Consider the following 12,862-nt stretch of genomic DNA (forward strand, 5'->3'; position numbering starts at 1 on the left):
TTTGGGGAGGCACATGGGGAACCAGATTGGAGAATCGCTCCAGCTGGAAACTACATAACGAAATTATACTGATTATTTTCAGCCACGGCATTTTCTTGACTTAGCTTATTGCCTGGCTGCTAAAAAACTGTTTCTTCTGCCAAGGGGTATGAGAAAACAAGGACAAACGCAATAACGAAAGCAACATCTTTTCTTCCTGTGGCAGCAACAACTTATGCCACCGTAAAGTATTTGTGTAGCCATGGATTTAAAAAGGTATGGCATTCATTCCTGCCAAGACAACCCCTTCTCTGGCTGTGAACTAACCTGTTTGCTAAATGATTCATTCTTAAGAAAAGCTTTGTTATTTATTTTTTTATTAAAACAATTTCACAGTGCTTAGGTAGACAATGTGACTGCACATATGAACTGGAAGACCAGGGGGCACCTCTTTGAGAGAAAGGGGTCATTTTAAAGCAAATTTACTCCCAACAAAGTAACAGTGCCAGTCCTGGAAAAGATCTGAGCTCAAAGAGCAAGAAGATTCTCAAAGAAAGGTTTTGTAAAAGAAAAAAAAACCAACACAAGTTAGTGTTTAAGAATAGTTTAAGCTTTACATTTTAGAAAGTGGTGTTGTTTTGCCAGGATTTTATACCCCTCCTCTTCATCCCCTGTCTCCCCTACCCTTTTTTCTTTAATTTTTAAGAGTCATCCCCAAAATATGAATGTTACAAGTGGAGATACAAGAATAAACACTCTAGGAAGTCTGAAATTAAACATTTAATTTACTTTTAATTTATTATATTTTAATCACTGCACAAACTGGTACATGTCAGTCACTAATGATGCACTGTAATTACCACACCTGGCTATGTCAATTTAGCATATTTGGTTACTATTACTCCCAACTTTGATGCCCACAGTAGATGTCCACAGACAAGGATCTATATTGGCTTTAAAAGAAAATAATCTGGAGTGAAAAGAGTTTCTTGTAGAAGTAGATAGTTACTACTGCACCCTGGTCTAAGATTTATAGACCAGGTGGCAGGTCACGACACCTCTTCAGGTTCAATTTATGCTCCTCAAAGCCTTGGAAATATTGTTACAACCGCCAGGAATTTGCCTCCAAAGATTACTGCTCTGGTTATGCAGAGACACCAATTTAAACTTGAGTACTTTTGAAGTGTTAACTCTTGCTATAAAGTGTTTGTGGGCATTCCTGGCCCCAAATCAAACATCCTAGGCACTAAGCAGCACTGGATATATTCATTACATTGCTTCAGAAATTTACAAATTAATTTTACCCTCTATAAATGCCTATCTATACAGTCATTTTGCAAATAAAGATGCCAAGGGGTTTCTCTAACTCTAGATTATTTGGGGTTTGGGATATCACGAGAGTTGTTTCTGCCCACTACACCAACAACAGTGCTCAGTTAAGCTGACTTCCTTGCACTACCTAAACACTCCACGATTAAAAAAGAAAGGAAAGAAAGAGCTGTGTGGAGCAGCCAGTCTTGAAATGGCTTTTCTTTCTAGCCAGCAGTTCCAATACCAGCACAACTGTGATTGCAGCAAAAGTCCACTGGAACTAGCCAGGTCTTGAAGATCAACACCTTCCTAACTTCCTAATGCTCAGCTCTGTGAGCTTAAAACAAGTCATTAACAACTACAACACAAGGAAATGGAAAAACAGAGCACATCACTTCTGCTGCTACTGCTCATCCTGTTGGCCAAAAACAGGTATATAATTAGGCAAGCAGAACAGGCACGTGCATATTAAGGAAGCTTTAGAAATGTAAAACAGTGGGTAACACCTCTCTCCAAATAAAGCACCATGCCATGAGACAATCCCTACTACATAAACTGCCCTGAGGAGGGGAAGGAAACAATTTTTCCTCTTCCCCTCCCCTCTCAAGTTAGCGTTAAAAACTGCATCCATCTCTGACACAAAACCAGACCAAACCAAACCCACACAGAAATTCTTGCTAATACTTCTGCTCATGCCTCCTCTTAAACACCAAGAGATTCACCTTCTTTGTCAAGATAGATAGCTCATCAAAAAGAAAACCCAATTCACCCTACAGGCTATCCTCTCTATGTTAAGCCTTGGCACAATAATTACGTTGCAACATTAGAAAGCCTTCAGTGTGTAAGCCAGATGACATCCAGGTAAACACTCTCAAACTTCAGTAAACGCCAAAGTTAACTATTCTTTCAGAGTCTTCTATGGGCAGTAACTTAGCGGACATCAAGTCACAACCCAGGGTCAACTGCCAACAGCAAAGAGCAATGCCTTTACCTAACTTGCAAACAGCAATCCACATCAGGGTAACACAAGCCAAGTGAATTTCAAAAACAGACTTGGATCACTCATACCGGTAAATCCACACTGACATCTGTCCCGTCCAGCAGCGCCACTCGGCAGGTAATGATGGATTTGGCGTCCCCAGCTGCAGGGATGTGGGTTGCAGCCCTTTGGGCCTCTCTCAGCCTTTCCTTCTCTGCATGCTTACGCATGGACCGGCGTCCCAGCGTGCGGCGGAAAAAGCTCAGCATCTTTGCTACAAAATCCAACAGAGAAAATGAACAGGGTTAAGTTTTTCACAGAATTAAAACTCCAAAAACAAAACAAACCAACCAACTAAAAAAACTCAAACCCAATCAGAAAAAAAGAAAAATAAAAAAATACCTGCAATAAAGTTCTTAGAAAATCCTAGACTTTGATTAAAAAACGTCAGAGTCAAACAGATTTTCACTTTGATTTAAACACCCACAGTCTTTGGATGTGAAAATCTTTGGAAAAAAACCAGCTCAGAACTTTGACGACAGTTGGGTGACTTTTTGGGACTACACGAAAGTACGCTTAAGGAGAAAAACAGCGATCGTGCAGATCAGCTACTGTTTCTCTGCAATCTTTCACTAACACAAACGCCACCGCGCGCTTCTCCGAGACAGTGATCTTCCACAGCAGGGAAGCAACTAAGCGCTACATACCACCGGCTCCTTTCCTGGCTCGCACACTCCACCTCTCCCATCGAAAACAAGCGATAAGCGACCCTTCCCGCCCCAGAGCCGCGCTCACGGCTTTCCGTGCAGGAACGGCTCTGGCAGGACCGGCGAGCGCCCCTCGGGCACGGCGCTTCCCGTCGCGCTGCCGGCCCACACCCGGAGCTGCGCGGGGATTCAGCCCCGAGCCCGAGGGTCGACCCCAGACGACACCCGGCCCCGCCCGGCGCCTTCCCCGCCCGCTCCGACCCCCGCCCGCGGCGCCCCTGCCCTTACATAATGCCCCAGCCCCGCTCCGGCCCCGCTCGGGGGCCGCGGCGCCCTCACCTGCCGGCCTCACCTGCGGGGCTGCGGGAGCCTCCCCGCGGCGGCTCCTCCAGGCCCCGGGGGCGGGCGGGGGGCGGTGAGGGAGCCCCGGGAAGGGCCGGGCCGCCGGACATGGCGGAGCGACGTGGGAGGCCCTTAAACGGGCAGCGGCGCGCCAGCCGTTTCCTCCCCCCCGCGCTCACTCACCTGGCCCCGCTCGCCTCCTCGGTGGCGGCGCGGAGATGGAGGCGGAGGGCGGCGGGAAGGGAAGGCGGCAGCCGGACGGGAGAAGGAACGCTCTGCTTCCCGCCGCGCCGGGAGCCCATTGCCCCTTTAACGGGGCGGGGCCCGGTGGAGATGGGGCGCCCCCCCTCCCGTGCCAGGTGGTTTCGCCCGGCGGAGGGGCCGCAGCGGGGGGTGGGGGGGCGCGGCGCGGACCACGTGCTGCCCGGGGGGGCGGCAGCGCCGCGCCTAGAGCGGCCCGAGGGGCCGCGGGGGGGAGCGGGCGCGGTGGGACACTCCCGGGGATGGGGCACCCCTGGGGATTGAGCCTTCGGGACGCGTTTCAGATTGCGTCCCAAAAGTTCTGGAGTTTTTGCTAATGCGGTGTGGAGGTTTCCCCTCAGTGGTTTGGCCAGGACGGTGACCAGCCCTCGGCTGCCCAGCGGGAGCTGGAACCTTTAGGCAAACGCGCGCTTAAACCATAAAATGTGTAAGCAAATCGTATCATTGAACAGTGCCTGAAAGAGCAGCGGTAGCAGTGTATCAAATAAAGCGGAGCCGTCTACAAACGAACACTGTTAGTATTTACACACTGAAATAAGGCTGCGACTGCAAACTGCAGTTTAAAGTCCTTCAAACCCAGACGCACAGGCTGTGCCGGCGCTCCGCGCTTCCATCGCTTTCCTTACGTGTTGCTCCAGCCCCGGGGGACAAGCCCCGCTCCTCGGCAGCAATTGCAGGGGGCTGCACTTTACTGTGTGTGTTGTTCTTTATTATTATTTATTATTATTTATTATTATTTATTATTACTATTATTATTTAAATATTTGTGTCCAAGACACTATTTGTGGAAAACTTCAGGAAAGGCAATATAAACTCTCCGTGTGTAATGCCAGCTAAGAGTAACAAAGCTCGGAGCAAAGGAGCTCCAGCCACCCTCAAAATCCCAGGATAACAGGGAATCCAGTCTACCCACTAGTCTGGGAAAGCAGATATTTGGGCTAAAATAACACCACATTTTTTTTTTACGCTCAGCCCTGAAGCGCAGGCTGAGACACTCGGTCAGTCCGTGCCAGGCAGAGGAATTGGCATAACGAAACTCACATTAATACCTCAGCCTGAATATACATAGAGTTCCCTTGGTGTCATTTACTGAAATAGGGGGGAAAATTGAAAAAGCTGCCAGGTAATTGCCCACCATTTGCTGACGAAGCATCAGGGTGATTTTACTAAATGTCTGTTGACAACAGATCACTCTCCTGCCGCTGGGAGGAGCAGGGCGAGCTTTGAGGAAAGGTGAGATTCACATTCATGTGCCTGTTTATTTATTCAGAAAGGTGAATCACACCTTTGGGGGGCGGGGCAATTTAGATAACTACTTTTTATCAGAAGAGAAGGGCCTATGCTTGCTCTCAGTAGCCTGTCATGAAATACCTATGGGAGCAATAAAGTTCACGAAGAAACCGTACAAAATCTTACTATATTTAACATGGAAAAATAATTTATCTCTAGTGTTTGCAGATATCTGATGAATTCTCAGCGCAGATCAACTAACCAATGGTTTGCATATCAAAGATGCTTAGTTTGTAGTGGAGATCTGTCAGGTAAATGGGAGTCTCTTGGCTATTAAGTCTACACATTCTCCTATATGACAAAGAATTCTGGGGAATTCCCTGATTCTTGATTTGTCCCTAAATTTTCTAACCATCTTCAAACTATCCTCAAATTTAGCTTATTTCCACTCAGTTATTGACAAGCTCCCATGCTGGCACCAAGATTATTTCCTTCCTGTAGCTTCAGTGACACAAAAACTTAGTTGCTCATTTTTGCAATTTTTACTTCACACCACCCTCTTGCTACTCTTCCTGTAATTACAGTCTGCTCCTTCCTCACTATTTGCTACTCAGATACGGTCCAAGTATATACAGTACACATTCAACTGTGTTATCTGTCACTGGTCTTATATGCAGTCTTCCCATTCCAGTTTAAACATCTCTTCCTATTGGAATGCCTCTTCTTACATCTGTTTTTCTCCTTAAAGTGCTTTCCCACTAGATTATGTTCTTGTACTTCAAATCCAAACATTCTGTCCTCACTTTAAAGTTCTGTATTTATCAGTGGAAATAAGAACATACAGGGGTCTCAGACACCCACCCCTCCTGAGACTTCTGTCTTGCTTCCTAAGTCCTTTCATCATCCTTACCTGCTTTTGTTTTGAACATCCCCTCACTTTTTGGCAGCAAATATTTAATCACAAGCTTCCATCTGGAATTTTTCTTCACGTCAGTGTTCATCATACTTTTTGATCAGATTATCATCTCTACTGAACACCATCTCCAATACACTCACAGTATAAAAAGTAATTTAAAAGTTCTTATTCCATTAGAGCAAATATTGCAGTATTCATATATTTTCAGGCAAAAACTTGGGGTGATGCTTTAACTAAGCAACTTAATTCCTGGTAATTTGCATCCTCTTCTAATGTAAAATCCATGGGGGTATATTTATGTCATACAATGTCAAGAAGGAAAATACAAGGTGAACATTATCTGGCATCTGACACATAAATGTGGCATAGCAAAACTGTGTGTACTGTAGCAAGAAAATCGCCAAAAAAATTTAACTTTAAATTACTAAAGCACATCTTTATTTTGCAGTTAAACAATTAAGATCCACAAGTAAACTATATATATATTTTCAAGTCTGTACCTAGACAACTATTTGTCAACTGAAATTAAATATATCCACAAAATATGCATAACAGCATTTTTTCACATAATAGAATGAAATTTTACTTAAGACTAAAACAAGACTTGTTAAATGTTAATTAGCATATTTATCCTGGGAACTGCTGGTTTTCAGTAGAAGTTAGTGTATAATTTTAATGGCAAGAAATTTCATTTTATCAAAATGAGGACAAATACATAAGGCCCTTTAAAGCATACAGTAGCTGCAGTGACAAAAGCTGAATTTATTTTCACATTGTCCAGTGTTGACCAATTTCAAGTTTCCATCATTTTTCATCAACCGCCCTGGCTGCTTAGCCAAGATGGAGCATTTAGGTTGTTGGTTTGTTTTTTCCCTCCCCCTCATGTGCTTTTAAACAAATTTGTAGGCAGAAGTCTGCTTAATGGGAAGAGCTTTTGCATCCCCCCAATATTAATAAAGATACAAAAGAGTTAGTCTAAAGAAATGAAGAGCTGTTCAACTCTGAGATGATTTACTCCACATTTGCAGTCCATCATTAAGCATTATGAAACTGAGACGAAATTTGACAACTGAAAGCCACAGCTGGAAATGCAAAATAATTACCAGAAATAACTGGCAAAAATATTGCCACCATCTGATTGTTAATAATGATCTAAATAATACTCTTCCCTTTGTATTTACACGTAGAATAGCACCTGCTACAGAAAATACCCAAGCCTTATACAAAGAGCCTGGCCAAACTGACTGGTTAAAATGGGATCACTGGTAAATGAAGCAAACCAAATGGAAAACAAATCTGGATACACTGGATAAAACCTTCATTCTCTTACCTTAATTTTCCTGTAAGATTATTATGGGTTGTTACTGTGGTGCCCAAATGTACTGAGATAATTGCACTGGATCATTTATAGTCTAGTCCTTGTGGATATATTGTAGTTAAAGAACAAAACAGCTTAACGTAAACTGTTTTAATCCTTTCACTCATGTCTCAGGCCCCTGGCCTAGGTTGCTGTGCATTACCTTTAGTTATCAAAATTCAAATAAGTTAAGTCAAAAAAAAAAAAAGGAATACTGATTTCCAGGTAATCGATCTAATGTTAAAAATAATGCTTAGCAGAAACATTTACAGTAAACAGCTAATTTGCAGCTAGCTGAGAGAGATCACAGAGATAAATTTACAAGTACCCTGTAAGTTTCTATTTGCACCTTTTTTTGTTTCCTTTTTTGTTTTTTTCCCAAATGCAGGCTTCATATTCATATTAAGACAGGAAAATTGAGATGATAGAATTATCTTATTAATATCTATTTTCTGAAAATCCCTCAAACACATGAACAACCAACAAGAAATGGTTGGAACAACAGAAAGCATTCGACCAGGGTGTAATCTGAATCATCTCTGTACAGAAACCCATTAAGCATCTCTCTCCAAACCAAATTTATTTTGTCCAATAGTTCAGTCAGTAGTAAGCATGAGATAAAGTGCTACTATTCAAACATCAAAACACTTTGAAAAAAATTATCCTTTAAAATGTGTAAGCTTGCTAAATATGAAATACCACAACCAAAGAGCTGCCAGCCAGTCCATGAACCACTGTTCTTGCTACAGCAGACTAGAATCAGATATTTTAGTGACTTTTTAAAATGAGGCTATTAATCAAAATGTCTAAATTTTTTAAATTGAGTAGTTCAGCATTTTTTTAAAGAAAGTAGTTTATCTCTCCTTTTCACCACTGAGATCTCAATGAGCAAAACATGCCAAAGCCAATAGCCAGAATTTACAGCTTATGCACCAGATCAAAACTTGTAGCAGGAGAAGCCCTATGAAAAGACAGACACCTGTGGGATTTACAAGCACAGAGGTAAAATCCAGTGATAGGGAACTGGCCTTCTTTGCAGACGTGTAAACAAACAAGTGACTAAGTGCAGTGGGATAACAGACTGGACAGAACAGTTACACTGAAACAAACCAACCATTTCCTCCTTCTAACAGCTTCCCAATCACCACAAATTATAAATCCCTGCATATTCATGCAAGATCCACAGTTAATCAACGAATATGTTTTTACCAGATCTTAATACTGGATCCTAGCACTAGACATAGCAATGGGAATGATCTTTCTCAGTCTCAGGTCAAAAGATGGGTACTAAAATTGGCAAATATACCCAAACCAAGTCAACTGGGGACCTGAGATGTGAGCTACAAAAAGACTGCAACTGATATTAGATGACACTATTTCTCTACTTGGTGGAAGTCCAGATATGCAAAATTTTTCATGTGGACCATAACCAAATCACTCCTTTTATCCTCAGGGCTGAAAGGCTTGTTGACTGCCTGCATAGCGGCTCTACAGTCAAAACTACAGCATACGTACTGAACAACCTTCTTTTGCTTGGAAATTGGTGGATTTGTAGAGCTTTTCATGCTCATGCTAATTCCCTGAGCCATCAAACATCGCCCACACACCTGCACACACACTGCATAAGCATAAAAATACCATGTAATTCAGCTCCACAGCATACCTGGAGCCCCAACATCTCTATGCCAGACCTTCCCTTCTTCCTGTTTCCCTGGGTAGCGCAACTGCAGCACGTCTCCTGCATTTTGGCCCTTCCACGGGTACCATGAAGCTTTTTGGAAGGTCTCCACGGAAAGTTGCCAGCCACACAAGTTCCATAACAAACTCCTCATGTTTCTTAATGTCCCAACTGCTTTCTCACCCTTTCTTTAGTACATGGTGTGCCAGACTGTAATCAGATATTCTAGAAGAAGTGTTATTGCTTTATCTATATGGCATATAAGCTTCTGAGATTTAACAGAGAACCATAGAAGAAATGTCAGCCAGCATTAAACTTAGTGAGAAAAAACACCAAGCATTCTCTTTTTCATAACTGGGAGAGAATAGATTAAAAAAAAAAATGCTTAAAAGCAGTATTATACTGTTTAAGACTTACAAGTGATTGAAAATACTAATTGCTTCTAAACTCATGATAAATTAATTTTTCAGCTCACAGTTATTTGGGATATCTAATGCAGTATTTCTTAAAGTGGACTGGTTGACAATCTGTAGGTGGTTTGTTAAACAATACCTGTATCTTATTTCATATTTAGCAAAAATAAAAAATGCACCCAAAAAACACTCAAAGCCCCCCACTAGAGCCCCATGTCTTTCTACTAAAAAAAACCCCTTCAAATCCATTTTAAACAAGAGATGGTAGTGGTAGTTTTCAATCTGAACCTAAAAGTAAAACCAAAAATCTTAACATTTTACATTGGCACAGAATTGTCATAATATTGCTCTTATTTACAATGAAAACTACATTTTTTTTCTTCTTAAACTGGATTTGTATCATGGAAGTGTTACAAACATACTCTTTTCCCACACCCACCCAACATTTTTCCTAATCAAATGGTATGAAAATAATTATTCATAAAATCCAACAGTCATAACACCAACCACATATAAGTCTATAAGTCATTATGTCTGAAAGATACATTCATGTTTTGTACAGCATGAAACATACAAAAACTTCTTTAAAAAACTCTTAAGGATGATACAGATCTTCATAACCCAAAGTAAAATATTAAGCAGTTTTGCTTTTTTTGGCCATATAAAAATATTTTAAAGGCCATTTATACCACAACAGGTAGAAAAATTTAAATGACAGATTTATGGTGCAGAAAGGCTTCAGTGCTATTCTCTTTCCCAAGCAGTTTTTGGTTACCTTTATCCTGGCTTTGGAGAAGCCAAAAGCCACTGAGTCGCTGATGGCCAATTAATTAAGAATAGGTACTTTGTTCCAAGTATTTCCCCAGTGCAGCTAGTTAATAAAGTACCAGTCAGTGCGGAGGAAAATTTTGAAGAGACCCATTATTCTTGCCTGTGTTTGTAATCAAAACAGTAGTGACAGATGACCAATACATATCCCACACTTAATTGTGGTATAAATGGGTCTTTTGAACTCGAACTGCCATGGTAATTTTACATAAGAATATTTAAATATGTGACATACCAACGCTATATAATGCTGCTATAACCTCTGTTTCTGATTTCCCTCAGAATAACAGGGCTAATGCTAGTTTTGTTTACAACTTGACAATGAAGAAAATTTCTTTTAGTATAATGGATTAATTATTTTGCTTTTTGGACATTAAGTGCTGAGGTCAATATAACGTTCCAACTAGCCAGCAACTCAGCTAATAACCTCATCACATGGAAGTTAAAGAATTATAAAAAAGAATTTTTGTCGCAAATGGCTTAAAATATAACTAAGATTAAAGCTACTATATTACTCTTCCTCAGGTCAGTTCAGATCCAGAGATTCTTGTAAAATTATTTTTCACTGAGGGATAACATTGACTTAAGCATCAAATCTAGAAATATAAGTAACAGAGCCACAGCCCTCCTAATATAATTTTGTTTTCTAAAAATATTTAAAACTCTATCTTCCATTTGGCATTGTGGTTCTTGTTCATTACTAAGTCATAAACCAGGATTTCACTTTGCCTGAATCCCTTTTCATTTAATAGTTCATAGCTGATCTGTTTCAAATGTCCATAGAACACAGTATATTATACAATATAATTCTTCAATAGTTAAAAATTATTTAGCGTAGAACTTTCCATTTTAATTCTATGCTATATATATAGCTTACAACAAAATTTAATGGATAAACATTTTCAGGAAACCAATACAATAAATTAAAACTTTTAAATAGAGGGCACAATGTTATGCTGTCACAGGGCAGTCAAATAAGTGACTTTTTTTTTTACAATATATTACACCGGGTACCTTGCTTCTGACTTGGTTTCTCCTATACTAAAAAAATATTTGAAAATGGGGACACTTATGCATCTTTAGAATGAGCTCAGATACTGTATCAGACAGACATTTCTTACAAATCTTCTACCTACTTAAATAAGAAGCAACCCATACCAACTGGAACAATTTTGCACAGGCATAACAGAAGGCGACTAGGGTCGTTATGAAATGAAAATTAAGTTCTAGGATAACTTCATAGTGTTCTCCTCCCTTCTCCCCTCCAAACAAAAAAAAGAAAATAAAAGGCAGACCTGTACGAACATGGCTTGAAATCAACTATGAGGACATAACAAGTTAGTTAGAAGGTAATGGAATTAGATCACATCTGATTGTAAGTTCAACTTAATTATCAGTGCTATTAAAGAGTTATGTCTAATCGAGTACAACAGCTATTCTCAATAAAAGGATAAATCAAGGTATCAGCTTCTAATGACCTACCAGCATTTCATAGTAAGATGCTAGTAAGTTTCTAGTTGGAAGGAATGAAGGAATGTGTCAGATTTTTCATATAATTACAACACAGCAGCATACAATGCTCATTCATTAAGTTGGCAGAGGTGCTTTTGCTACAGAGAGTAGCACACAGGTACTTGTATAAGGGAAGAGGGAATGGTTATTTCCATGACCCCTTGTGGTAACACATTCCAAGCACCAAGGGCCATTTAAAAAATCTGAACCCATTAAGATAAATATGACAGGACAATACCACCCCCATGGAATCATGAGTGCCTTTCACTGGATGTACACTGTAAGTCTCAAGGCACTTAAGGGGTTAAGACATAATGCATGCACTAGTTCCCATCACATAATCTGAAGTCACACGAATCAGAATACACCAGTGTATGACACACAAGCTGTGCCAAAGAGATGCTGTTTATTTATATGTTGTTTTTTTAAAATTTTTATTGTTATTATTTTGTACAAGATGCTGGTAAGTGGGCATTATGCAGCTACTGCTGGCTTAACAGATGCCAGCTCTCCTCTAACAACCAGCTGGTCTCTAGTAAGGGTGTAGGACAAAGTGTGCTGCATCAGTAGGCAGTGTGTATCTATCTAGTATTGGCAATATTGCTAATGTTGTAAAAAACAAAACTGTGAGAATCTGTACATAGTAAATAAAACGAGCACTGGAAAAAGACCATGGCTTAGTGTATTTTTTCATTTTTCTTTTTAAGAGACATGGGTGTAAAACAGAGTGAAATAATTCCAAGCCTTGTTTGTAGCAATTCAACCAGAAGCGCAGTATATGGCACTACAATGAAATATCGTAGATTACCCTGAACACAATTAGTTCTTTCAGTTTATGGTTTGTTCGGAGCAAATCGTGAAATAAAGTCTTCAAACAGATGAAGGTTAGAAGAGTTTCAGAGACTGATTTTTGTTTCAACGTAAAGTGCAACAGTGCTGAAGTTTTCAAAGTCCTTTGTCAATTCTTTGCTGTACTTCACTATCATTGCCTGCAAGCAGTATTATGGCACAAAGAATGTTGCCAGTTCATTAGAGAGGACAGGATTCCTCAATTGATATCATAGTTTTTTTGCTCTTTACTTATGCAGTGATGCTTGTAAAGGTTTAATAAATCCTTCTTCGTACACCTTCAAAATAGCTTCACATACAAATCTGTACTGACTCTGAAAAGGAAAGTAGATTCAGTAAATTGAAAAGAAATGCAGTTGAAAAATGTCATTTGGAAATTGAAAAGGCCTCAAGTTTCCCCACCCCATTCTCTTGACAGGCCAAGAGCTGTGGTTCAAAGTTAGTTTAGGAAACACAATAGAAAAGGAACTTTAGATGAGAGCATTTTGTTTCTCAACAGA

At 40.4% G+C, this 12,862-nt stretch overlaps 2 protein-coding genes across 12 annotated transcripts in view; both read right to left on the reverse strand.

Moving 5' to 3' along the window:
- The window catches only part of EPB41L5 (erythrocyte membrane protein band 4.1 like 5), a 55,897-nt gene extending 52,249 nt beyond the window's left edge, over positions 1 to 3,648 (reverse strand). For 3 of the 8 annotated variants that reach the window (XM_058839318.1, XM_058839312.1, XM_058839311.1), the window contains exons 1-2: positions 3,329 to 3,450; positions 2,359 to 2,543 (exon numbers count right to left, since the gene is read on the reverse strand). In XM_058839318.1, coding sequence (XP_058695301.1) covers positions 2,359 to 2,543; positions 3,329 to 3,428 — 285 coding nt within the window. In that variant the 5' untranslated portion in view covers positions 3,429 to 3,450. Of the gene's footprint in view, positions 1 to 2,358; positions 2,544 to 2,671; positions 2,930 to 2,976; positions 3,195 to 3,264; positions 3,451 to 3,501 lie in introns of those variants that run through there. The other 5 variants (XM_058839313.1, XM_058839314.1, XM_058839317.1 and 2 more) reach the window with 5 other exon arrangements.
- Positions 3,649 to 6,160: 2,512 nt separating this feature from the next.
- The window catches only part of PTPN4 (protein tyrosine phosphatase non-receptor type 4), a 111,927-nt gene continuing 105,225 nt past the window's right edge, over positions 6,161 to 12,862 (reverse strand). For all 4 annotated transcript variants that reach the window (XM_058839352.1, XM_058839349.1, XM_058839351.1 and 1 more), the window contains exon 27: positions 6,161 to 12,676. In XM_058839352.1, the coding sequence (XP_058695335.1) occupies positions 12,590 to 12,676 (87 nt within the window). In that variant the 3' untranslated portion in view covers positions 6,161 to 12,589. The remainder of the gene's footprint in view (positions 12,677 to 12,862) is intronic.

Source organism: Poecile atricapillus, chromosome 5 (genome assembly GCF_030490865.1).
Source record: "Poecile atricapillus isolate bPoeAtr1 chromosome 5, bPoeAtr1.hap1, whole genome shotgun sequence".
In the NCBI taxonomy this organism is placed as follows: domain Eukaryota; kingdom Metazoa; phylum Chordata; class Aves; order Passeriformes; family Paridae; genus Poecile; species Poecile atricapillus.